This window comes from Stomoxys calcitrans, chromosome 1 (genome assembly GCF_963082655.1).
Source record: "Stomoxys calcitrans chromosome 1, idStoCalc2.1, whole genome shotgun sequence".
NCBI lineage: Eukaryota > Metazoa > Arthropoda > Insecta > Diptera > Muscidae > Stomoxys > Stomoxys calcitrans.
Window position 1 is genome coordinate 261,327,682 of NC_081552.1, and position 24,741 is coordinate 261,352,422.

Sequence of the window (24,741 nt, forward strand, 5' to 3'; positions counted from 1 at the left end):
TTATTGTTCTACAGAACGTCTCCAACATCGGGTGTTTATTACGTTTTGTTCTTTAATTTGTCTTCAACAATCACTTGTGTCTGTGTGCTTTTAATTTTTCTAAAAAAATTACAAAAATTTACTATATTACAAAAATGAGCAACAATTTAGTTAAAGTTTTGGTTAGTACTGTTTTTCAAAAAAAAAAAAAAATAAAATATATTATGAAAGGTGGAATTGGAAGAAAGACTAAAGTGAACTTTTTATTATCCTAAGGAATAAAAACGATAAATGACAATATTAAAAACAAACAAAAAAAAGAGATGAAAAATATGTGTTAAGCTACTTTGGATTTGAGCTTTAAGGACAATAAAAAAAAAGAAAATAAACAAGTAAAAAGGCATTAAGTTCAGCCGGGCCGAACTTTGGATACCCACCAATATATATACTAACCACCTTACGTCATAATACGGTGAAAAATTCATCACATATGAACCCATAGAATCTAAATCTAAATATGGTCCGATCACTACCATATTCAGGAAGGCTATGTAGGGGTCCAACACAACTAATTGTACCAAATTTATCTTTTAAACTAGTAAGGAAAGGCAAAAGTCAGGCGGAGCCGACTATATAATACCCTACACCACCTAGTATATACGTTATGTAAAGATTGGACCAAAATTGTGGCTTTTACAGTCTTAAAAGGCCATATCGGATGAAAAATATATATGGGAGCTATATCTAAATCTGGACCGATTTTTATGGAACTTTGCACACATATGGAGACATTGAGTAAAACGCTCAATGCCAAATTTTGTAAGGATGGGACAAAAATTGTGGCTACTACAGCTTTAAAAGGGCATATCGGATGAAAGATATACATTATACATGGGAGCTATATATAAATCTGATCCGATTATGATACAATTTTACACACATATTGGGACGTCACAAAAAGTAATTCGTCTCAAATTTTGTAAAGATCGGACCAAAATTGTGCCTTCTACAGCCTCAATAGGTCAAATCGGACGAAAGTTATATATGGGAGCTATATCTAAATCTGAACCGATTTAGTTGAAATTTTGCACACATATTGGCACGTCACACGAAACATTTCATGCCAAATTTGGCAGAGTTCGCACCAAAATTGTGACTCCTACAGATTTAAAAGGGCATATCGGATGAAAGATATATATGGGAGCTATATCTAAATCTGAACCGATTTTTATGAAATTTTGCACACATATTGGGACGCCAAAAGAAACAAATTTGTGCCAAATTTTGTAAGGATCGGACCTCAATTGTTCCTTCAACAGCCTTAATTAGTCAAATCGGACGAAAGTTATATATGGGAGCTATATGTAAATCTGAACCGATTTAGATTAAATTTTGCACACATATTGGGTCGTCACACGAAACATTTCATGCCAAATTTGGTAGAGATCGCACCAAAATTATGGGTCCTACAGCTTTAATAAGGCACATCGGATGAAAAATATATATGGAAGCTATATCTAAATCTGGACCGATTTTTATCTAATAGCGTTCGTCCTTGGACCAAAAAAGACACTTATGCAAAATTTTGTAAAAATCGGACAACAAATGCGACCTGTACCTTGATTACAAGAATACATGGGCAGACGGACAGACGGACATAGCTAAATCGAATCAGGAAGTGTTTCTAAGCCGATCGGTATACTTATCAATGGGTCTGGGTCTTCTTCTTCTAAGTGTTGCAAACAAATGCACAAAATTATAATACCCTGTACCACAGTGGTGGTGTAGGTTATAAAAAATGCAGCGTTTATGGTCCTAACTTAAATCGGGAGATCGGTATGTGTATATGACAGCTATATCCAAATATAAACCGTTCTGAACTATATTGAAAAAGAATGTCGAAGAACCTAATAGTGTCCACTGTGCCAAATTTCAGCGAAATTCGAGTCATAAACGTGCTTTTATTGGTTCAAGAACTGAAGTCGGGAGATCGGTATGTATGGCAGATATATCCAAATGTACTCCGACCTTGACCATACTCGGAACGAATGTCGAAGGACCTAACAGAACTCATTGTGGTAAATATTAACGAAATCGGTTTATAAATTGCCTCATTTAGGGGTATAAAACCTTAAATCGGTAGACCGATCTGAGCCGTGTTGAACAGAGATGTCGGGGAGCCTGACACAAGTAGTTATTTCAGATGTCAGTAAAATCGGACTTTAAACACGCCTAATATGGGCCCAAGACCCTACATTGAAAGACCGGTCTATATGACAGTAATATCGAAATATAGACCGATCTTTACCATACTCGGTGCGAATGTCGAGGGATCTAACGCAACTCAATTTCAGCAAAATCGATTAATATATTCACCTTTTATTGGCTTAAAACCCTAAATCGGGAAATAGGTTTATTCGGCAGCTATATCCAAATCTGAACCGATCTGAGCCGTATTTGACAGGGATGTCGAGGCGTTTAACCCAACTCGCTATACCAAATTTCTGCAAAGTCGGACAATAAATGCGCCTAGTAGTATGAGCCTAAGACCTTAAATTGAGAGATCGGTTTATTTGGCAGCTATATCCAAATCTGGACCGATCTGAGCCAAATAAAACAAGGGTATCGAGGGGCCTAACATTGCTTGCTGTACCAAATTTCAGCGAAATCGGATAATAAATGCTCTTTTTATGGGCCCAGGACCGAAAATCGAGAGATGGGTCTATATGGCAGCTATACCCAAATCAGGGCCGTATTGATCAAGGATGTCGAGAGGCCTTACACAACAGTGGGTTGTGTAAGGCCTTAAATCGAGAGATCGTTCTATATGGCAACTATAACCAAATCTGGGCCGATCTGGACCAAATTAAGGCTATAATAATCCTATTTTATTATAACTCCACTACTATATCCGTAGTTATATCTTAATAGTGGCTGGTCTCGATAATATTTTAATTCAGGACCCGAGAACTCATACACAATAAGACAATAAATCTACTTTTTATGGGATTGAGACCTTAATTTGGAAGATCGGTCTATATGACAGCTGTATCTCTATAGTCAGATATGGCTCATATATGGGTCGGATGACGGGAAGCTTAAACAAACTCACTATTTAAAATCGCGACGAAATCGGGTAATAAATACAATTTTTATGAACTTCAGACCCTTAATCGGCATATCGGTCTATATGACAGCTATATCTAAATACGTTCCGATATTTACTAGATTTGAGTCAGATGGCGGGTGGCTTAAAATATCTCACTGTTTCAAATTTCAGCGAAATCGGGTAATAAATACAACTTTTATGAGCTTCAGACCCTTTATCGGGAGTTCGGTCTATATGACAACTATATCTAAATATAGTCCGATCTGTACCATATTTGGGTCAGATGTCGAGAGGCTTAAAATAACCCACTGTCTCAAATTGAAGGGAATCGGGTAATAAATAAAGCTTTTATGGGCTTCAGAACCCCTATCGGGAGATCGGTCTATATGGCAGCTATATCTAAATATAGTCCGATCTGAACCACGTTAGGTTCACATATCGGTAGGCTTAAAGTAATCCACTGTTTTAAATTTCAGCGAAATCGGGTTTAAAATAAAGCTCTATCGGTAGATCGGTCTATATGGCAGCTATATCTAAATATGGACCAATCGAATCCATATTGAGGTCAAATGTCGGGAGGTTTAAAATAACCCACTGTTGCAAATTTTAGCGAAATCGGGTAATAAATAAAGTTTTTATGGGCATTAGACCCTTTATCGGGAGATCGGTCTATATGGCAGCTATATCTAACTATAGTCCGATCTGAACCATATTTGGGTCCGTTGTCGGGAAGCCTTAAGCTACTCATTGTTTCAAATTTCAGCAATATCGGATGAAAAATAGAGTTTTTATGGGCATTAGACCCTTTATCGAAAATCGATCTATATATAGCAGCTATATCCAAATATGGTCCGATCTGAACCATATTTAGGACAGTTGTCGGGAAGCCTTAAACTACTCACTGTTTCAAATTTCAGCGAAATCGGAAAAATAAATCATTTGTGGGCATAGACCCCTTTTCAGCAGATTGATCTATATAGCAGCTGTATCCAAATATGGTCCGATTTGGCCCGTTCAATAACTTAACCAGCGTGCATCAAAAAGACGTATCTGTGCCAAATTTCAGCTCAATATCTCAATTTTTGAAGGCTTTAGAGTGATTACAATAGACGGACGGACAGACACATGGACATCGTGAAATCGCCTTAGAATTTTACGACGATCCGAAATATATATACTTTGTACAGTCGGAAATTGATATTTCGATGTCTTGCAAACGGAATGACTAAATGAATATACCCCCAATCTTACGGTGGTGGATATAAAAATGAAGGATGATCCTATATGAGAAACCCATATAAGTCATATATCCTCAGCATATTTCAGAGCAATAAACAAGGAAGAGCGTGCTAAGTTCGGCCGGGCCGAATCTTATGTACCCTCCACCTGCGACCATGCTGGAGGGTACATAAGATTCGGCCCGGCCGAACTTAGCACGCTCTTACTTGTTTATTGCTGTCTAGTTCTTTGCGCAGTATCTGTTTTTAGGCAAACAAAGAATAATGAATAAGGACAGAGGAGGAGCTATATCAAGTTATAGTCCGATTTGGGGCTCAAGAAGCAAAATCGGGAGATCACTTTATATGGGAGCTGTATCAAGCTAAAGATTGATTCTGACCATATTGCACACGTACGTTGAAGGCCTTGGAAGGAGCCGTTGATGAGATGAGAATTGCTAGAGGCTCAAGAAGTCAAGACCCAAGATCGGTTTATGGGGCAGCTATATATTAGGTTATGGACCGATTTGGACCATACTTCGCACAATTGTTGGAAGTGATATCAAAACACTATGTGCAAAATTTCAAGTTCAAGAAGTCAAGACCCAAGATCGGTTTATATGGCAGCTATATCAGGTTATGGACCGATATGAACCTTACTTAGCACACAGTTGGAAGTGATATGAAAACACCAGGTGCAAAATTTCTGTCATATCGGGCGACAATTGCACCCTCTAGAGGCTCATCAGTCGGTTTATATGGCAGCTATATCAAAACATGGACCGATTTGGCCCATTTACAATCCCAACCGACCTCCACCCCATCCTATGGTGGAGGGTTTAAAAACCAACAAATTTCAGCTATTTCGAATAAATCCAACCGAACCCTCCGCCATGGATCGTATTTGTCAAGATTTTTACAGGGTTTGTGTTTATTGATGAGGGGAGATCATAACAAGAAATTCCCATCAATTCTTTATTTGGAAAATAATAAATTCCTCTAAGTGCTCAAGATACTAAATCGGGAATTCGGTGTATATGGGAGCTATACTCAAGTTTTATAATAAACGCAATCTTATAACCGTTTGAGTTTCTAGAGAGATATATCATGCTATAAACCGTTTTGAACCAATCTGGGTTTAGATATAGGAGGTCAAAACAGAAGTCATTGTCAAAATTTCAGTCAAATCGGATAAGAATTGTGCCCTCCAGGGTTCAAGAAGTCAAAAATGGTGATCACTTTATATAGGAGATATATCTTAACAGAGGGCGCCCTGGTAGCCGAATTTGTAGCGTGCTTTGATTACCAGTGCAGGGGTCGTGGGATCGATTCCCACCAGAAGCCTTCGTCTGTCGCTACTGTGGCATCACAATGGACCTATAAATGTCTAAGTGAGTCTGTTAAGGACTGCCATTCTTACCTAACCTATATCTAAACAGGGACCGATTTGGCCCATTTACAGTTTGCAACGATCTGTGTCGCTATGGTGATTTTTACAGACGGATGGACTTGGGTCGACCAAAAATGTCATAAGTATCAAAATATGTATACCTGGTAGGGTTGTAGATCAATATTTCGAGGTGTTACCAACGGAAAGACTAGATTAGTTCAAAGCCATCCCATGGTGGAGGATTTTAAAAATACTCTTAAGCTATTTTGCTTTTTAGCTAACATAATTATAAAATTCTTTATCTAATGCCCACTGTGATTATCTTTTTAGTTTCTAGCAACTATTATTGCTGTGTGCTGGGCTACTGAAAACAACATCCAACCAGAAGATGAACTTTCAGGGTCATCCGACATGCAAACATCTGCAACATCGGCGAAACGTAAGTTGAACCATTAAATGTCTATAATGTATCAATAACAAATGTTACCTCTTTTGATGTTCAGTGCTCAATCTTGGTGGCTTGCTAGGAGGCGGTGGTTACTATCCCAACAATAATCGGCCAGCTTATTATCCAAACAGTGGGTATTATCCTACTGGAGGATATTATCCCAGTAGTGGAGGTTTCTATCCCTCCACTGGAGGTTATGCCAACAATGGCTATTACCCCACCAACACCAACTATCCCACAAATGGTTACTATCCCAACAGTGCCTATCCAAATAATGGCTATCCCTACTCTTCTACGTCATGGAACAACGCTGGATATAATCCATCGAGCACATACTATCCCTCAACGGGCACCAATATCTTAGGAGGCACCGGAAACGGAGGCTATGGTGGCTATGGAGGTAATGGTGGCTTACGCCAATACAATGGCTATTGGAATCCCAATTATGTAGGCCGTCGGAATCTTGGCTATGGCTATTATAAAAATACTGATCGCTATGGTTTACCAAAACTCGTAAAAGAACATCGTTATGGCGGCGGTGGCGGTAGACAAGAATCCGACCAAGTGCCTCATTCTTATAGGGGTTATGATTGAATCATAAATTATGTGGTGGGAATAATTGCAATTGTTGATATTGTTGACGTTCTTGTTGATGTTGTTGTTTGTAGAAAATATATTCATATTACATACTAGTAGTTCGTTCTATTGCCAAGTGAATATTTTGTATTTGTTTGTGTGTATTTCCGTTTTTTTGTTTGTTTATTTAGCTGCTGTTTCGTTATTTTGTTGAAACATCAGCTGAATTTATTTAAATGTAAGTGTGCGTGTCAACTTGCATGTACCTACATATGTCCGTCTGTCCGACCACCCGTTGTGTATTTGTATGGAAGTGTATATCTTAAGTTCTCTTCCCAGCTTGAGCTTTGCATGGGCAATTTCAAGCCCATTAAATTGTCATGGATAGGGTTTTGTCAACTGCCAGCATTCAATGTTAGGCTAATTCTAAAGACTTGCGATTAAAACGAATTAATCTGCCAAAGCAGCAGGCAAAATGAAATTAATTATAGTTAGAATTGTCTTTAACTTTAAACTATTTGTCTTAAATCCAACGAAATGGATGGATTTTAGCTTATGATGCTTTAATAAGTTATTGACAACAGGTTAATTCGATCGATAAGGGAATGTGGAGAGACTTTTTTTTTAAATGCAATATGATTAGCATTTCAATGCAATCCTAGTATAAAAGAGTTTCATTCAGATCAATTATATCTGCTTTCAGATAAAATAATAAATAAGATGGGACTAAGCAATATAAAACTAATTTGATACATTAAAGAAATTAAATGCGGCCTAAAAGCATGCTGTAGTTAAATGAGGCCAAGGAGCTGAATACATACGATCCTAAAAGTATGCTAAGGCTGCACACATTTCAATCTAAATCCACAGTATATGAGGTTGCCAACATCAAAAACATTGTCCGTAAACAAAGAGTATTGAAATAACAGCGAAATTTTTGTGCTCTCAAAATTTTACAGCTTATACAGTGGCACACATAAGTATTGGCACAACCATTAGTTTTTAACTTGATCGCTATTTTTCAGCCTCGTCTCCCAGTCTACAAAAAAAAAAAAATATTTTTCCGAAAGAACCCATGTTGTTACCTAACTAATGCAGAAATTTTTATTCCAATTTTTTTTTATAATTTATTTACCAAAAAAATAACGCGATTTCATTGCACAAAAGTATTGGCACACTTACATTTATATCTAAGATATCTAAAAAAATTAATTAATACTTTTTTGGCAAGCCCTTTGGCTTACTCACTGCGTCCAAACGGTTTGGCATGGAATGCACTAACATACAAGTTCACCAAGTGAAAAAAAAAATCTATTTAGATTGAAATCATACCACCACCAATGTATACTGGCCTCACTGAAGAAAACTTAAACTTAAAAATCCCAATTTTAGACAAATCGATAAAAAAGAGGATTTCATTTTACCTTAAATCAATGATGGGCACGCACATTATTTTCAAGCCCATTGCCTAATATTCTTTTAGTTACCCATCGCTATGTGAAACTGAAATAACTGACTAAATGTGGGCACAAAGTTTCTGTCTAAATTTGTGCATTTGTTTGCAACGCTAAAAACGAGAAGAGCTAGACCCAGGTCGGTCCAGATTTAGATATAGCTTCCGTATATATCTTTCATCCGATATGCTCATTTAAGGCTATAGTAGCCCCAACCTAGTCTAACTAGATTTCAAGATAGGTTCCACGCATTAAAAATAGGACGTAGACTCGGTGGAGCAGGGTACTATATAGTCGGCTTCGCCTGACTTTACCTTTCCTACTGGTTATTTATTTAGATTTTGTATTTTGTCATATGACAGTTTGCAGGGAAATTTAGTGCTCTTACATGGATATGAAGAGATTAATCATGTCCATAAACTATGCATGTGCTTTTAACTATTTAAACTAAGCTGCTTCAAAGAGGATATAAAGAAATATAAGAGGATTATTATTTCTCTCATAATTTGACAGCAAATTTCAAGCTTGCAGATGTCGTTCATTATTTATATTTCTTTAAAGCAAACAGCTCTGCTAAAAAAATTAACAAAATCAAATTTGCGGAAAAAAACAAGTAAAAGCGTTCGTGCCCGGCCGAACGGGCCGAATCTTATATACCCTCTACCATGAATCCCATTTGTCGAATTCTTTGATATCTAACAATCATAACAAACCACGTAGTGCAAAATTTCATTCCAATCGGATAAAAATTGCGCCCTCTAGAGGCTCAAGAAGTCAAGACCGAAGATCGGTTTATAAGGCAGCTATATCAAAATATGGACGGATATGGCCCATTTACAATCCCGACCGACCTACACTAATGCTAAGTATTTGTGCAAAATTTCAAGAGCTCTACTCCTTCGAAAATTAGCGTGCTTTCGACACACAGACGGACGGACATGGCTAGATCGACATAAAATGTCACGACGATCAAGAATATATATACTTTATGGGGTCTCAAACGAATATTTCGAGTAGTTACAAGCAGAATGACGAAATTAGTATACCCCAATCCTATGGTGGAGGGTATAAAAACAACGAAATAAACTAAACCTTTTAATGTGCATTAAAGCCGTTGGTGCTTTTAGGCCACACAAAATCCGAAAAGGTACCAATTAGTGCTAAACAAAAAAAAAAAAAAAAAAACACACAATGATGACTGTTTTTGTATTTCTAGTTAGTGCTTTTTACTCATTCTGTAAATTGAGGTAACCCAGGGATCCGGAGCGGGTACCTTTTTTCCGCTCCCGCTCCGTCGAAAAAATTTCCGCTTTGCTCCATGCTTCGGCAATTTTTTTCGATCCGCTCCTTTACGCCGCCTCCTTTTTATAGCCGAGACCGAACGGCGTGCCGCAGTGCGACACCTCTTTGGAGAGAAGTTTTACATGGCATAGTACCTCACAAATGGAGGGGAAAACCACCGCTGAAAATTTTTTTCTGATGGTCTCGCCAATATTCGAACCCAGTCTGTATCGCGATAGTAAGTTTACCGATAAGCCACAATTCCTATGCTTATCAAGATTGCAAATATTTTTTTTTAACAAATTCATCTATTTGTATGTTTTCTAAAAAAAACTAAGTTAGTGCCTTTTACTCTTTTTACACAAAATTTTACTTCTATATCGCTTTTTACAATTTTCGGCGAATGGTCGGCATCACAGGTAATCACATGTAAAATTTGAAAGATTCAATTCTTTAAACTATGTTATGGTTAAAAACCAGTTTTAATGGCTCAGCCGTTTTCCCTGACGAGAGCCTTAAATACGGTTTTAATGAACAGTATAAACTTTTTTTTTAATAATCTAGTATCGCATGTTATTGGTAAATAACTTTGCACTGAAATTCTATACAGATTATACAACTTACACGGATGAGAACTAACATAAACACGGCAATTGTAAAGCCAGTGAATGAATAATAATTCTCCTAAAAATATGCTTTTGTTTATATCCAATTATTTCTACACCAAGACAAGTGATGCCAATACCATTATGATTGGAAAATTGCCACGAATATTAATAGTGATTTTTGTACTTTGGGAATACAAACGATGTCCGAAAAGACATCGGCCAACGTTCAGTTGTCGCATGCTGCAAATCAACGGAAGATAACACAGTTGGGATACAGTCTTAATCTTTGAAATCTTGGGTGAATTACTTGGCGAATGACCTCTGCTAAGAAACAGCTAAATGAAAGTTGTTAATGTGGCCAATTCCGTTTGCAACACATCGAAATATCCATTTCCGACCCTACAAAGTATATATATTCTTGATCAGCGTAAAAATCTAAGACGATCTAGCCATATCGGTCCGTCTGTCTGTTGAAATCACGCTACAGTCTTTAAAAATAGAGATATTGAGTTGAAATTTTGCATAGATTCTTTTTTTTTTTCAAAAAGCAGGTTAAGTTCGAAGATGGGCTATATCGGACTATATCTTGATATAGCCCCCATATAGACCAATCCGCCGATTTAGGGTCTTAGGCCCATAAAAGTCACATTGATTATCTGATTTTGCTGAAATTTGGGACAGCGAGTTGTGTTAGAACCTTCGACATCTTTTTTGCCATATAGACCGATCTCTCGATTTAAGGTTTTGGGCCTATAAAAGGCTAATTTTTTGTCCGATGTCGCCGAAAATTGGGACAGCGAGTTAAATTAGCACCTCGACATACTTCTGCAATATGGCACAGATCGGTCCAGATTTGGATATAGCTGCCATATAGACCGATCTCACGATTTATTGTTTTGGGCCCATAAAAAGCTCATTTATTGTTCGATGTCGCAGAAATTTGGGACAGTAGGTTTAGTTAAACCCCTCGACATATTCCTGCAATTTGGCCTAGATCGATCAAGATTTACATATAGCTGCCATATAGACCGATCTCACGTCGCCAAAATTTGGGACAGTGAATTAAGTTTAGCCTTTCGGCAGTCTTCTTCAATTTGGCTCAGATCGGTTCAGATTTGGGTATAGCTGCCATAAAAGTCGCATTTATTGTCCGATTTCCCCGAAATTTGTGACAATGAGTTTTGTTAGGTCCTTCGATATTTTTCTGCAACGTGGTCCGAAACGGTACAGATTTGGATGTTGTTGCCATATAGACCGATACCTCGATTTAAAGTCTTGACCCCATAAAAGGCGCATTCATAATCAGATTTCGCAGATTTCCGTGTCGTATATGGTTCAGATCGGTTTATTTTTAGATATAGCTACTTAAAATATCAAAATGAACAAAAGCAGTGAGTAGTTTAACGCTTCCCGACAACTGACCCAAATATGGTTCAAATCAGACTATATCTAGATATAGCTGCCATATAGACCGATCTTCCGTTAAAGGGTCTGAAGGCAATAAAAGCTTTATTTATTACCCGATTTCGCTTAAATTTGAAACAGTAAGTAATTTTAGGCCTCCCGACATCTGACCTTAATATGGATTAATTCGGACTACAATCTACAATAAAGGGTCTGAAGCGCATAAAAACATAATTTTTTTAACAGATTTTGCTGAAATTTTAAACAGCTTTAGGCCTCCAAACATAGGGCAGCAATATGGTTCAGATCGCACTATATTTGGATATAGCTGTCATATAGACCGATCTGCTGATAAAGGGTCTAAAGTCCATAAGAGCTTTATTTATTGCCCAATTCAGCTGAAATTTTAAACGGTGGGTTATTTTTAACCTCCCGACGTCTGATCTTAGTATGGTTCAGATCGAACTATATTTAGATACAGCAGCCATATAGGCAGATCGGCCGATAAAGGGTCTGACACCCTTAAAAGATTTATTTTTTGTCCGACTTCGCTGAAATTTAAAACAGTGAGTAGTTTTAGGCCTACCAACATTTGACCCAAATAGAGTTCAGATCGGACTATATTTAGATATAGCTGCCATATAGACCGATCTGGCGATAAGGGTCTAAAGCCCGTAAAAGCTTTATTTATTGCCCAATACAGCTGAAATTTTAAACGGTGGGTTATTTTTAACTTCCCGACATCTGATCTAAGTATGGTTCAGATCGGACTATATTTTGATAAAGCTGCCATATAGACCGATCTGGCGATAAAGGGTCTAAAGCCCATAAAAGCTTTATTTATTGCCCAATTTAGCTGAAATTTTAAACAGTGGGCTATTTTAAGCCTCTTGACATCTGACTTAAGTATAGTTCTGATACGACTATATTTAGATATAGCTGCCATATAAATTGATCCCATAAAAGCTTTATTTTTTAACCGATTTCGCTGAAACAGTGATTAATTTTAGGCCTACTAACATAGGACCTAAATATGGTTCGGATCGGCCTATATTTAGATACAGCAGCCATATAGACCGATCTGCCGATAAAGGGTCTGAAGCCCATAAAAGCTTTATTTTCTATTCGATTTTGCTGAAATTCAAAACAGTGAGTAGTTTTAGGTCTACCAACATCTGACCCAAATATGGTTCAGATCGGACTATATTTAGATATACCTGCCCTATAGACTAATCTTCCGATAAAGGGTCTGAAGCCCATAAAAGGCCTATTTATTATCCGATTTGAAACAGTGGGTAGTTTTAAGTCTCCCGACATCCGCCGCAAATGTGGCTTGGATCAGACTACATTTAGATATAGCTGCGATATAGACCGATATCCCGATAAAGGGTCTAAAGCCCTAAAAGCATTATTTTTTATTCAATTTCACTGAAATTTGAAACAGGAGTAGTTTTAGGTCACCCGCCATCCGACCCTTAACCGGCATATCATATAGACCGATATGTCGGTTAAGAGTCTGAAACTCATAAAAGCTTTATTTATTACCCGATTTTGTGGAAATTTGAAATAAAAAATTTAACAGTCACTTATATTTATTAGACCACTCTATGTCCGCGCCGAATTTGGGTGCATAAGTTATCCAATTTTCGTCGGATTGTGACCAAACGGGCGTTTACATATATACCCGAGGCGGTGGGTATCCAAAGTTCGGCCCGGCTGTAATTCATGCCTTTTTACTTGTCTGATATTCTTTTGATTATATTTTGCTTCAAACATATTTTTAAATTCTTCAATGTACTTTAAAACTTTTCAATATTACACTCTAGTACAATAGGCATACCGTACAGCTGACTGTTCCCTCTTTATTCTAATTTGCATAAACTAAAATTCAAATGTTTATCGACAACAAAGTCTTCTGACCTACCTCATCAGCAAACTTTTAGTGTGATTTGTGCAAATAAAAGAAATGCTGGCACTTTCATTGGAGTATACACATTCACATTTTAGTTAGAGGAAATTTATGACCACATGTTGCTGTAATACCATGTAAAATATTGCATTTGTATAACATAACATGTGCACAACATATGTACATGCCAACTTACAATAAATTTGAAGACGCAACTCGCGTGAATGTGAATTTTCTGTTGTTTTATGCCATAATGCCATTATGATATGTATGATATTTTATTTGAAAATTCTTTTTTTACTTGTACATCTCTTGTAGGCTATCTCGCATCAAAATTCAATATGGGTTGAACAACATTGAGAATGGAGAAGCGATGGAGGTCTGAATATTAAGTGGCGGCGTTGAGATGCTCAAATTCTGCTGTTAATAATTGTTTAGATTTATTTTACCAAACATTAGCACCAAATATTTTGTTATGTCATTTATTATAATCTATTTTAAGAATAAATTTTCTTCCCTAATAAAGTCGCACATAAATGAAAGTTTAAATTTGAAAATGTGGTATGCTGAATTTAGTTTTTCTTTTTTTAATTTGTTTGTGTTAATTAATTGTTAAATGTATACCCTGATGATGGTATAGAATGTTTACCTCCTAATCAGAATGAGGTCCAAGTAGCAGTGACCCGACTAAAGAACAACAAGGCAGCAGGAGCCGACGGGTTACCCGCTGAACTATTTAAAACCGGAAGCGACACGCTGATAAGGCTAGAAGAACGCATACCCGATGATTGGAACCTCAGCATACTATGTCCCGTACACAAGAAAGGAGATAAGACGGAATGTGCCAACTACAGAGGAATAAGTCTCCTCCCCATCGCATACAAGATACTCTCGAGCGTACTATGTGAAAGATTAAAACCTAAAGTCAAAGAGATAATTGGGCCCTATCAATGCGGCTTTAGACCTGGTAAATCCACCCTGGACCAGATATTCACACTGCGCCAAATCCTCGAGAAGGACAAATCAACACCTACCATCTCTTTGTTGACTACAAAGCCGCTTTCGATACTCCTTTACGTTCAAAGGTCTGAGTTTGGTATCCCTGCAAAATTAATAAGACTCTGCAGGATGACACTTGCTGATACGCGTTCCTCAGTAAGAATAGGAAAGAATCTCTCCGAACCATTTAATACCAAACGAGGTTTCAGACAAGGAGACAGATTATCGTGTCATCTCTTGAATATTCTGCTGGAGAAGAGGACACAGATGCACGGGATCCACAAGAGGACACATGCTACTCGCCTATGCCGACGACATCGATATCATAGGTCGGTCACCGGAAGTAGCAACTGCAGCCTTTGAAAAAATCGAAAGAGAGTCTATGAAAATGGGTCTGGCAGTAAATGGAGATGAGACGAAATGGATGGTTTCAACTCCCAAAAAGCCTTGCACAACCGAGCAGATAAAGAAAATGGAGAAAGTTGGACACCACAACGAAACGAATGACACCAGTATTGAGATTAAGCGAAGAATAATACTGGAAATCAGATGCTACTTTGGACTAAGTAAGCAGTTCAGAAACAAGGCCACAGACGAAGACAAGACACTGATACTACCCGTGCTGTTATATGGTTCTGAAGTATGGGTACTTGTGAAAGCAAATGAGGCAGTGCTTGGAGTTTTTTAAAGAGAAGGATTATTTGTAAAATATATGGACCAGTTTGCGTTAACGGAGAATATAGGCGACGTATGAACCACGAGCTGTATGACGACGATAGCATAGTTACACGCATTAAAATACAACGGCTGCGTTGGCTAGGTCATGTTTTCAGAATGGATGAAGAAGCTCCAGCAAAGAAGTCTTTTGAAGGCAAACATTGGTGGTACACGCAAACCGGGAAGACCAAAAGCCCGATGGAAAGATCAAGTTGTGGAAGACACCTCGAAACTTGGTGCCAGAGATTTTAGAATGAGCGCAGAAGATCGAGGCGCTTGGAACGCTATTCTACGTTCGGCTAGTGGAGCAAATATTCTGTCATAGCCAATTAAAGTAAGTAAGAAAATGTTCCTTTTACACCTTTTACTATATAGGGTGGGCGACGAACGCGATGAACTTTGGAACAACGAAAAGGTCGGTGGGACGATAAAAATCCTATGGGGAGATCCAGTGCGAGAAGTGATAGCATGTATTGTCATTGCCCGGCTTTCGCGGCTAACAGACATTGGCACTTAGCTGGAGACACAATACCAGACAAGCACCAACTTAGGGGCGTGGTATGGAAAGCAATTAGGAATTATGTGAGTAGCACGAAATTCCTGACTTGGATTTTCTTTTTCGAGGTTACTTTTGATTATTTAGAGTCCATAACTAGCAGATTACTGGCTTAGGTGTATGTCCATAGTAGTATGGGCCGCATTTACATCCGCACCCTCTTTTAAACCTTACCTAATCTATTAAATAAGGGGAAATATTGGGCGTAGTCTTACAAGGTCGTCTTCAACATACACATTTTTGGATTTTAAAATGCAAGAGAGCACGTTCTTATATTAGCTCTACATTTACCAGAGCATTACCAGACATTTATGGAACATTTTATTTACTTATTTATTTAATTCACACGTTTTGCTCTAAATTTCTTCTGTCTTGAAATGATTCATACAATCGAATATTGTCCGGCTGCAGATCATAGGGTTATATGTTTCTATTACAAATAGAAGTACAACAAGTAAAAAGGCATTAACTTTGGATGCCCACCACTTTGGATCTCCACCGATCTCCATCTTATTCAGGACGGCTATAAAAAAAGACTAACACAAGTTATTGTACCGAATTCATTGGTTAAAAATGGGCCTGAGAACATAAATCGTGAGAGCGGTATATGCACATGACAGCTACATCGAAGTATAGATTGATCTAAACCATAGATAGCACGAATATCGAGGAGCTTAACACAGCCCACTGTATAAATCGGGAGATCGGTATTTATAGCAGATGTATCTAAATCTGAGCTGATTTGGGTCGTATTGAACTGGGATGTCGAGGAGCCTAACACAACTCATTGTGTAAAATTTCAGCGAAATCGGTTAATAAATGCAACTTTTATGGGCCTAAAACCTTAAATGGAAAGATCGGTATATATGGCAGCTACATCCAAATCTGGACCGATCTGGACCGTATTGCACATGGATGTTGAGGAGCCTAACTCCACTCGCTGTCCCAAATTTCTGGGACAGCGAGTGGAATATGGTACAAATCGGAACATATTTGCTTATGGCTGTTCGCGATTTATTGTCTTGACTCCATAGAAATAACTATATAGACTTTACTTTGTGGGTGTCCAAAGTTCGAACCAACTCCCCTTAATAGTTTTTTATTTTTTTTTTTATAAAATGATTTTTTTTTCTAAATGTTACTTTTTTATTCTTTATCTTCAAATTTGCATTTTTGTTTTAAATTTCTAATGTGCAGATAATAGTTTTGTAGTACTGGACTATGCAAATGTATTCTAAGAATTTGGTTCATTGACAGTCAAGTAATATTTAAGACATTTTTTTTTTAAGAACAGTAATACCTCGATTTTCGTCGTTTTTGGATATAAGAAAGGACTTGCTCTGCTATTAGAGCGATATCAAGATATGGTCCGGTTTGGACCACAATTAAATTATATGTTGGAGACCTGTGTAAATGGTCAGCCAAATCGAAGAAGAATTGCGCCATATGGGGGCTCAAGAAGTAAAATAGAGAGATCGATTTATATGGGAGCTGTATCAGGCTATAGACTATATGTATCAGGCTATTCAGATTATAATAAACACGTATGTTGATGGTCATGAAAGGATCCGTCGTACAACATTTCAGGAAAATCGGATAATAATTGCGCCTTCTAGATGCTCGAGAAGTCAAGTCCCCAGATCGGTTTATATGGCAGCTATATCAGGCTATGAACTGATTTGAACCTTATTTGACACAGTTGTTGAAAGTAAGAACAATTCCAACCGACCTACACTAATAAGAAGTGACGCATATTTCGGGTAGTTACAAACAGAATGACGAAATTAGTATACCCCTATTCTATGGTGGAGGGTATAACAAGAGTAAACTAAAAAGCAATGAATCATAGCACTTGAGAATAAGTGCCCAAATGCATCTTAGAAAAGTTGGATACATTTCTTATTAACGAACTCGATATGTTGCAACGTATCACTAACTAGCAGCAACATAATTAAAGCCAAACTTGCATCTCTGTGCAGCTTTTTCGACCAGTCCACTTCAAAATCGATTATAAGACTTTTCGACTTTTTACACAAAAAGTCGACTAATTGATTAGTCGAAAGTCGACTTTGGGATCCCTTGAAACTACTAAGACGATCGCATGACGACTTAAATCGAAATTAGTAAGAACAATTTTTTGACCACATAAATCAAATGACGTTAACCGAGACGACGTAAATCAAGGTATTACTGTACACACAACACTTCGTACATCGAGATTTATAAACATCTGGACTAAAATATTTTTAATTATTTTTTTCTTTTTATTCTTATTTTTTATGATTTGACGCAACCTCAAAATATGCTTTGACGTAGCGTTTATTATTCGTGATTTTAATGTATGTTGTTACTGTTGTGGTGGTGTTGTTGTTCCCGCTGCATAGCAAATAGAAAATTTTTATACCCACCGCCATAGGACGGGGTATTGCAATCCAATCATTTCGTTTGTGACACTTCGATAACAATATTGATGTATTGATATTGATCTGCGATTGTTGATCGTCATTATGTAGGTCATGGGGGATTGCAAATGGGATATATTGTTCAGATTTGGATATATCTCCTAAAATGGTATTTCGATTTGACCTCTTGAGCCCCTAAAAACAGCAATTGTTGTCCGATTTGGCAGATAATTGGCACATAGTGTTCTGTTATGATTTTCAATAACTGTGCTATGTTCGACCCAAATCGGTCTAAAACCTGATACAGCTCCTATATAAACGGACATCCCTATTCGATATCTCCATCCTCATAAAACCGCAATTGTTGTCCGATATGGCTGAAATCTGGCACATAATGTTCTGTTATAACTACCAACAACTTTCTAATAATCGGTCTAAATCGGTTCATTACCTGATGAAAAGATATCTTGAACCCCTGGAAACCACGATTGCAGCCCAATTTGAATGAAATTTTATTATGACTTCGAACATCCATGGTAAATATTTTCCAAATCGGTCTAATAACTGATATAGCTCTCATATTAACCTTTACGGCACCTAGAGTTTCAACTTTGGCATGATTAGGCAAAAACTGGGTGCATAAAGTACACATGTGCCCTCCAAGTAAATTCATGTGTGTACATTTTTAGCAGAATCTATGGTGGTGGGTTTCCAAGATTCGGCCTGGCCGAACTTGCCTCGTTTTTATTTATTTTTTTTATACCCTCCACCATAGGATGGGGCTATACTAATTTCGTCATTCTGTTTGTAACACCTCGAAATATGCGTCTGAGACCCCATAAAGTATATATAATCTTGATCGTCATGTCATTTTAAGTCGATCTAGCCATGTCCGTCCGTCCGTCTGTCTGTCGAAAGCACGCTAACTTTCGAAGGAGTAAAGCCAGCCGCTTGAAATTTTGCACAAATACTTTTTATTACTGTAGGTTGGTTGGAGTTGTAAATGGGCCCAATCGGTCCATGTTTTGATATAGCTGCCATATAAACCGATCTTGGGTCTTGACTTATTGAGTCTCTAGAGCGCGCAATTCTCGTCCGATTTGAATGAAATTTTGCACATGGCGTTTTGGTATCACTTCCAACAACTGTGATAAATATGGTTCAAATCGGTCCATGTTTTGATATAGTTGCCATATAAACCGATCTTAAATTTTGACTTCTTGAGTCTCTAGAGGGCGCAATTCTCGTCCGATTTGAATGAAATTTTGCACGTGGCGTTTTGGTATCACTTCCAACAACTGAGTTCAGTATGGTTCAAATCGGTATAAGTTTTGATATAGCTGCCATATAAACCGATCTTAAATTTTGACTTCTTGAGCCAATAGAGCTCGCAATTCTCATCCGATTTGGCTGAAATTTTGCATGAGATGCTTTATTATGGCTTCCAACAACTGTGCTGAGTATGGCACAAATCGGTATATAACCTGATTTAGCTGCCATATAAACCGATCTGAGATCTTGAATTCTTGAGCCTCTAGAGGGCGCAATTCTCATCCGATTTGGCAGAAATTTTGTACAACGACTTCTCTCATAACTTTCAACATACGTGTCTAATATGGTCTGAATCGATCAATAGCTTGATACAGCTCCCATATAAACCTATCTCCCAATTTTGCTTCTTGAGCCCCTACAAGGCGGAATTCTTATCCGAATGAACTGAAATATTACACAATGAATTCTACAAAGTTCTGCATTCATTTATGTTCCGAATCGGATTATAACTTGATATAGCTCCAATAGCATAACAGTTCCTATTCAATGTTCTTTGTTTGCCTAAAAAGAGATACCGCGCATAGAACTCGACAAATGCGATCCATGGTGGAGGGTATATTAGATTCGGCCCGGCCGAACTTAGCACGCTCTTACTTGTTTTTGTTTAATACAATTTGGAGCGGGGCCAATAAATTAAAACAGTTTATAACTTCCGATTAAATATTTATGTACACTTGTATGCGAGTATTTGCTTGCTATGAGGAGGACTGAATCAAACGAAATGCGCACAATTAAAGGGATTTACATGAACAAACTCAAATAGAATTTAAGATGTTAAACAATTTGGAGCACCTCATTGCAATTTTAATCAGATTTAATTATATGCTTTTTATATTAGCGCCAATTTCTCAGCTGGACCATGGCCATGGTCAGGGTGGGCGGAAGGCAAAAGGCACTCATAAGCCCCCCACCATAATTCTTGGCTACTGCCAAAAGATCAAACGCTCCCGGCAGCTTGGAAGAGAGATAGTCAGGCACCCGGCAAATGTAATAACAAGTCTTGTAAATAAACATGTGGGGTTGGGGATAGATGCCAACCTCTGTGGCAGATAATACAATAATGAAAAGCTTATGAGTATGTAGGAGAGTGCGTATGCATGGAAGCTAGACACTCTAATAATATTCGTGCGTTTTCTGTTCCACAACAGGGAAATTTGAACTTTGTTCATAGCAGATGTTGTGGAAACAAGTGTCTGATTGTAAATAATTTGCTACGTTTACACAAACCAACCAAAAGCGCAAACTGTGCTTTTTTTAAATGGGCAAAATGCAAATAACATTTTTGGGAAGACAATATCCATTTATTTTAAGACTAGACTGGCTTTTACTTTGATATTTAACAAGAAAACAAGTAAAAAGGCATTAAGTTCGGCCGGGCCGAACTTTGGATACCCACCACCTCGGGTGTATATGTAAACCCCCTTTCGCCACAATCCGGCGAAAAATGCAACATTATGATGCAATATCGATTTGGATCAAACCTGGCACGGACAGTGGTCTTATAAATACAATTCATTGTTTAAATTGGTAAAATATAATATTGGTCTATATGACAGCTATATCAATATAAAGACCGATCTGAATCATATTGGGCCTAGATGTTGAAAATTCTAACATAGATCACTATACGAAATTTCAGCGCATAATCGGATAATAAATGCGTGTTTTATGGGCCCAAGACCTCAAATCAGCAGATCGGTAAATATGGCAGCCATAAAGGGCACAGATGTCAAAAAGCCTAACATAGGCCAATCTGCCAAATTTCAGCGAAATCGGGTAAAAAAGGCGCCTTTTATGTACTCAAGACCTTAAACCGGGAACTCGGTCTATATTATCTGAAGCACATAAGGCAAGAATGTCGAAAAACCTAACATAAGTCACTCTTCAAAATTTCAGCGAAATCGAAAAATAAATGCGTATTTTATGGGCCCAAGACGTTAAATCGGGAAATAGTATGGCTCGGTTTCTCTGTCTTTGTTCGGAAAAAAACGCAGCTCTTTAAATTGATCACAAGAAGACGTATGGCAAACGGTCCTGTCCTGTCTGTCCTGTCCTGTCCTGCAAGGTAGCAGGCAGGCTCGAAAGCAGGTAGGCTATAAATGCCGCCTCTGAAAAGGGCGAACAAAAGTCCGGTGGTAATGTGACATAAAACAAAATTAGTTTTATCAATGCTCGAAAAGCCCTGTAAACTCGGGCAAACGGAGGGAGAGCTAAAAATTTAGCTAAAATAGCAGTTTTTGTCAGCTGAAAATTGGAAAGAAGACATGATTGCTGAAGTAAAATAATGACTGCTGTTTAAGCAAATTTTTTGATCTGCTATTCAAATAAGCAAAATCATTTGTTTTAACAACAAATTCTGCTAAAAGCGATATGACCGCATATTGTTGCTAAACAGAAACCAGTAAGGAAAGGCAAAAGTCGGGCGGAGCCGACTTTATAATACCGTACACCTACCCCATAATGACAATGTGGGAGCTTTCTCCAATACTGAACCAATTTTGATGAACCTCGGCATATGTCCTCAGATGGGTTAGTCAACAATCCTTATCAAATTTCGAGCAGATATGTTCAAACTGTAATAACTATGGTTGACAAATCACAACGTTATAGCAGATTACCCAAAATCTGACGAACATTTCGAGCAAACTTCTCAGATATTGTGGTAGTTGTAGAGGAAAGCGTTGTACAAAGTTTTGGCAGGATTGCTCAATAAATGCGCTTGCAGTGGCTCTTGGAGTGAAAATCGGGCGATATACATATACGACAGCTATGTCTAAATCTGAGACAATTCCTATGAAATACACCAGTAATATTAAAAGTCATAGGAAAAACCCTCCTGCCGAATTTCGAGAGAATCAGTAAACAAATGAGCACTTTATTGCAATATTTCACAAAATCGGACGAAGTCGGTCGATATATATATATGAGAGCAATATCTAGATCTGAACCAATTTCCATGAAATTCCCCAGTAATGTCGAAAGTCAACAGAAAATCCTTTCTGCCAAATTTTGAGAGAATCGGTTAACAAATGACAATTTTATTGCCTTATTACCGCAAATCGGACGAACATATATATGAGAGCTATATCCAAATCTGAACTGATTTTTTCTAATTTCAATAGTCTTCGTCTCTAGGGTGAAAACATGCCAGTACCAAATTTGAAGATGATCGGACGAAAACTGCGTCCTGTACTTTCTACACAAATTAACATGGACAGACAGACAGACGGACGGACAGACAGACAGACGGACAGACAGACGGACATAGCTAAATCGAATCAGAAAGTGACTCTGAGTCGACCGATATAGTTATCAGACCCAATGATAATGATCTCTCTTACTTCTGAGTGTTACAAACAAATGCACTAAGTTATATTACCACCACACCACAGTAGTGGTGTAGGGTATAAAGTATCATACTTGCTACCATATCAAAACTTAAATCAAATATATTTTCGACCTCAATAGAGTAAAATTGCAAATTTGCCCATGATCATCCCGTTAATTAACAGGGGAAAACTTCTCACATATCACTGAGTGCTGTCCGATTCAAGTTTAAACTCAATGATAAGGGGCCTCCTTTTTAGAGCCGTATTCGAAAGGTAGCAGAGCGACACCTCTTTGGGGAGATGTTTTTACATGGCAAAGTACCTCACAAATGTCACAAATTTTTTCTGATGTTCTCGCCCGGATTCGAACCCAGTCGTTCAGTCATAGGCGGACATGCCTCTAACCTCTGCGCTACGGTGACCATTCATCTTAAAACTTTTAAAGACTTTCAGTAGAATGGGCCTTCAAATTAAAATAATTCTTCTGCCGACTTCTGATCAGAAAATTTTGCACATAGCATTTAAACAAGCCTCAACCAAAAATGAAGCGCAGACATTTTCAACAAACAACAGCATGTTCAATCTACTACGTATTTAAAAACAAGTAAAAAGGCTTTAAGTTCGTTAGGGCCGAACTTTGGATACCCACCACCTCGGGTATATATGTACCTTATGCCCCATAGCAGCTATATCGAAATATGTTCCGATTAGACCAAATAATAAGAACAAGTCATTGTTCAATTGTATATAACAAAATATTAGTCTTTTTAGTGGCTACATCTAAAAGTATACCGATCTGAACCATATACGACACGTATGTCGAAAAGCCTAACATAAGTCACTGTGTCAAATTTCAGTGAAATCGGATTATAAATGCGCCTTTTATGGGGCCAAGACTTTAAATCGAGATATCGGCCTGTATGGCGGCTATATCCAAATCTGGAACCATTTGGGCCAAGTTGCAGAAAAATGTCGAAAAGCCTAACACAACTCACTGTCGGCGAAATCGGACAATAAATGCGCCTTTTATGGCCCCAAAACCTTAAATTGAGAAACCAGTCTGTATGGCAGCTATATCCAAATCTGGACCGATCTGAGCCAAATCGAAAAAGATTATCGAAGGGCCTAACACAACTCACTGTCTCAAATTTCGGCGACATCGCACGATGAATGCGCTTTTTATGAGCCTAAAATCTTAAAGAGAGATCGGTCTATATGACAGCTATATCCAAATCAAGACCGATCTCGGCCAAATTAAAGAAAGATGTCGAGAACCTTAACTTCATTCACTGTCCTAACTTTTGGCGAAATCGGGCAATAAATTTTTTATGGGCCCAAAACTTAAAATCGAGAGATCGGTCTGTATGGCACCTATATCCAAATCTGGAGTGATCGGCACCAAATTGAACAAGTAAAAGCGTGCTAAGTTCGGCCGGGCCGAATTTTATATCCTCCACCATGGATCGCATTTGTCGAGATCTTTTTCCGGCATCTCTATTTAGGCAAAAAAAGGATAAAAGAAAATATTTGCTCTGCTATTAGAGCGATATCAGGATGTGGTCCGGTTCGGACCATAAATAAATTATATGTTGGAGAGCTGTGTTAAATGTCAGCCAAATAGAGAGATCGATTTAAATGGGAGCTGTATCAGGCTATAAACCGATTAAGATCATAATAAACACGTATGTTGATGGTCATAAGAGGATCCGTCGTACAAAATTTCAGGCAAATCGGTTAATGATTGCGACCTCTATGGGGTCTCAGACGAATATTTTGAGTAGTTACACGCAGAATGACGAAATAAGTATACCCCCATTCTATGGTGGAGGGTGTAAAAAGGATGTCGAAGGGCATAACAAAACTCACTGTCCCAAATTTTTGGTAAATCGGACAAGAAATGCGCCTTTTATGGGCGCAAAACCTTAAATCGAGAAATCGGTCTATATGGCAGCTATATCCAAATCTGAACCAATTTAGGCCGAATTGCAGAAAAATGTTGAAGGGCCAGCACAACTCACTGTTCCAAATTTT

General features: G+C 37.9%; 1 protein-coding gene across 2 annotated transcripts; it reads left to right on the top strand.

Moving 5' to 3' along the window:
* Positions 1-13,939, top strand: LOC106093600 (prisilkin-39). 2 transcript variants are annotated; one of them, XM_059371047.1, is made up of 4 exons: positions 1-161; positions 6,026-6,134; positions 6,199-6,543; positions 13,694-13,939. In XM_059371047.1, exons 1-4 carry the CDS (start codon positions 135-137, stop codon positions 13,723-13,725), a joined length of 513 nt encoding a protein of 170 aa, XP_059227030.1. In that variant the 5' UTR covers positions 1-134; the 3' UTR covers positions 13,726-13,939. The 2 variants fall into 2 exon arrangements, with proteins under 2 accessions (XP_059227030.1, XP_013116141.1); XM_013260687.2 differs by lacking the exon at positions 13,694-13,939 and having other exon boundaries at positions 6,199-6,860.
* Positions 13,940-24,741: the final 10,802 nt, after the last annotated feature.

Excerpts from the sequence above, each read along its gene's own strand:
- LOC106093600 (XM_013260687.2), top strand. The coding sequence starts at position 135 with ATGAGCAACAATTTAGTTAAAGTTTTG. Across the intron at positions 162-6,025 it reads ACAATTTAGTTAAAGTTTTG|TTTCTAGCAACTATTATTGC; the intron begins GTTAGTACTGTT and ends TTATCTTTTTAG. Across the intron at positions 6,135-6,198 it reads ATCTGCAACATCGGCGAAAC|TGCTCAATCTTGGTGGCTTG; the intron begins GTAAGTTGAACC and ends TTTGATGTTCAG.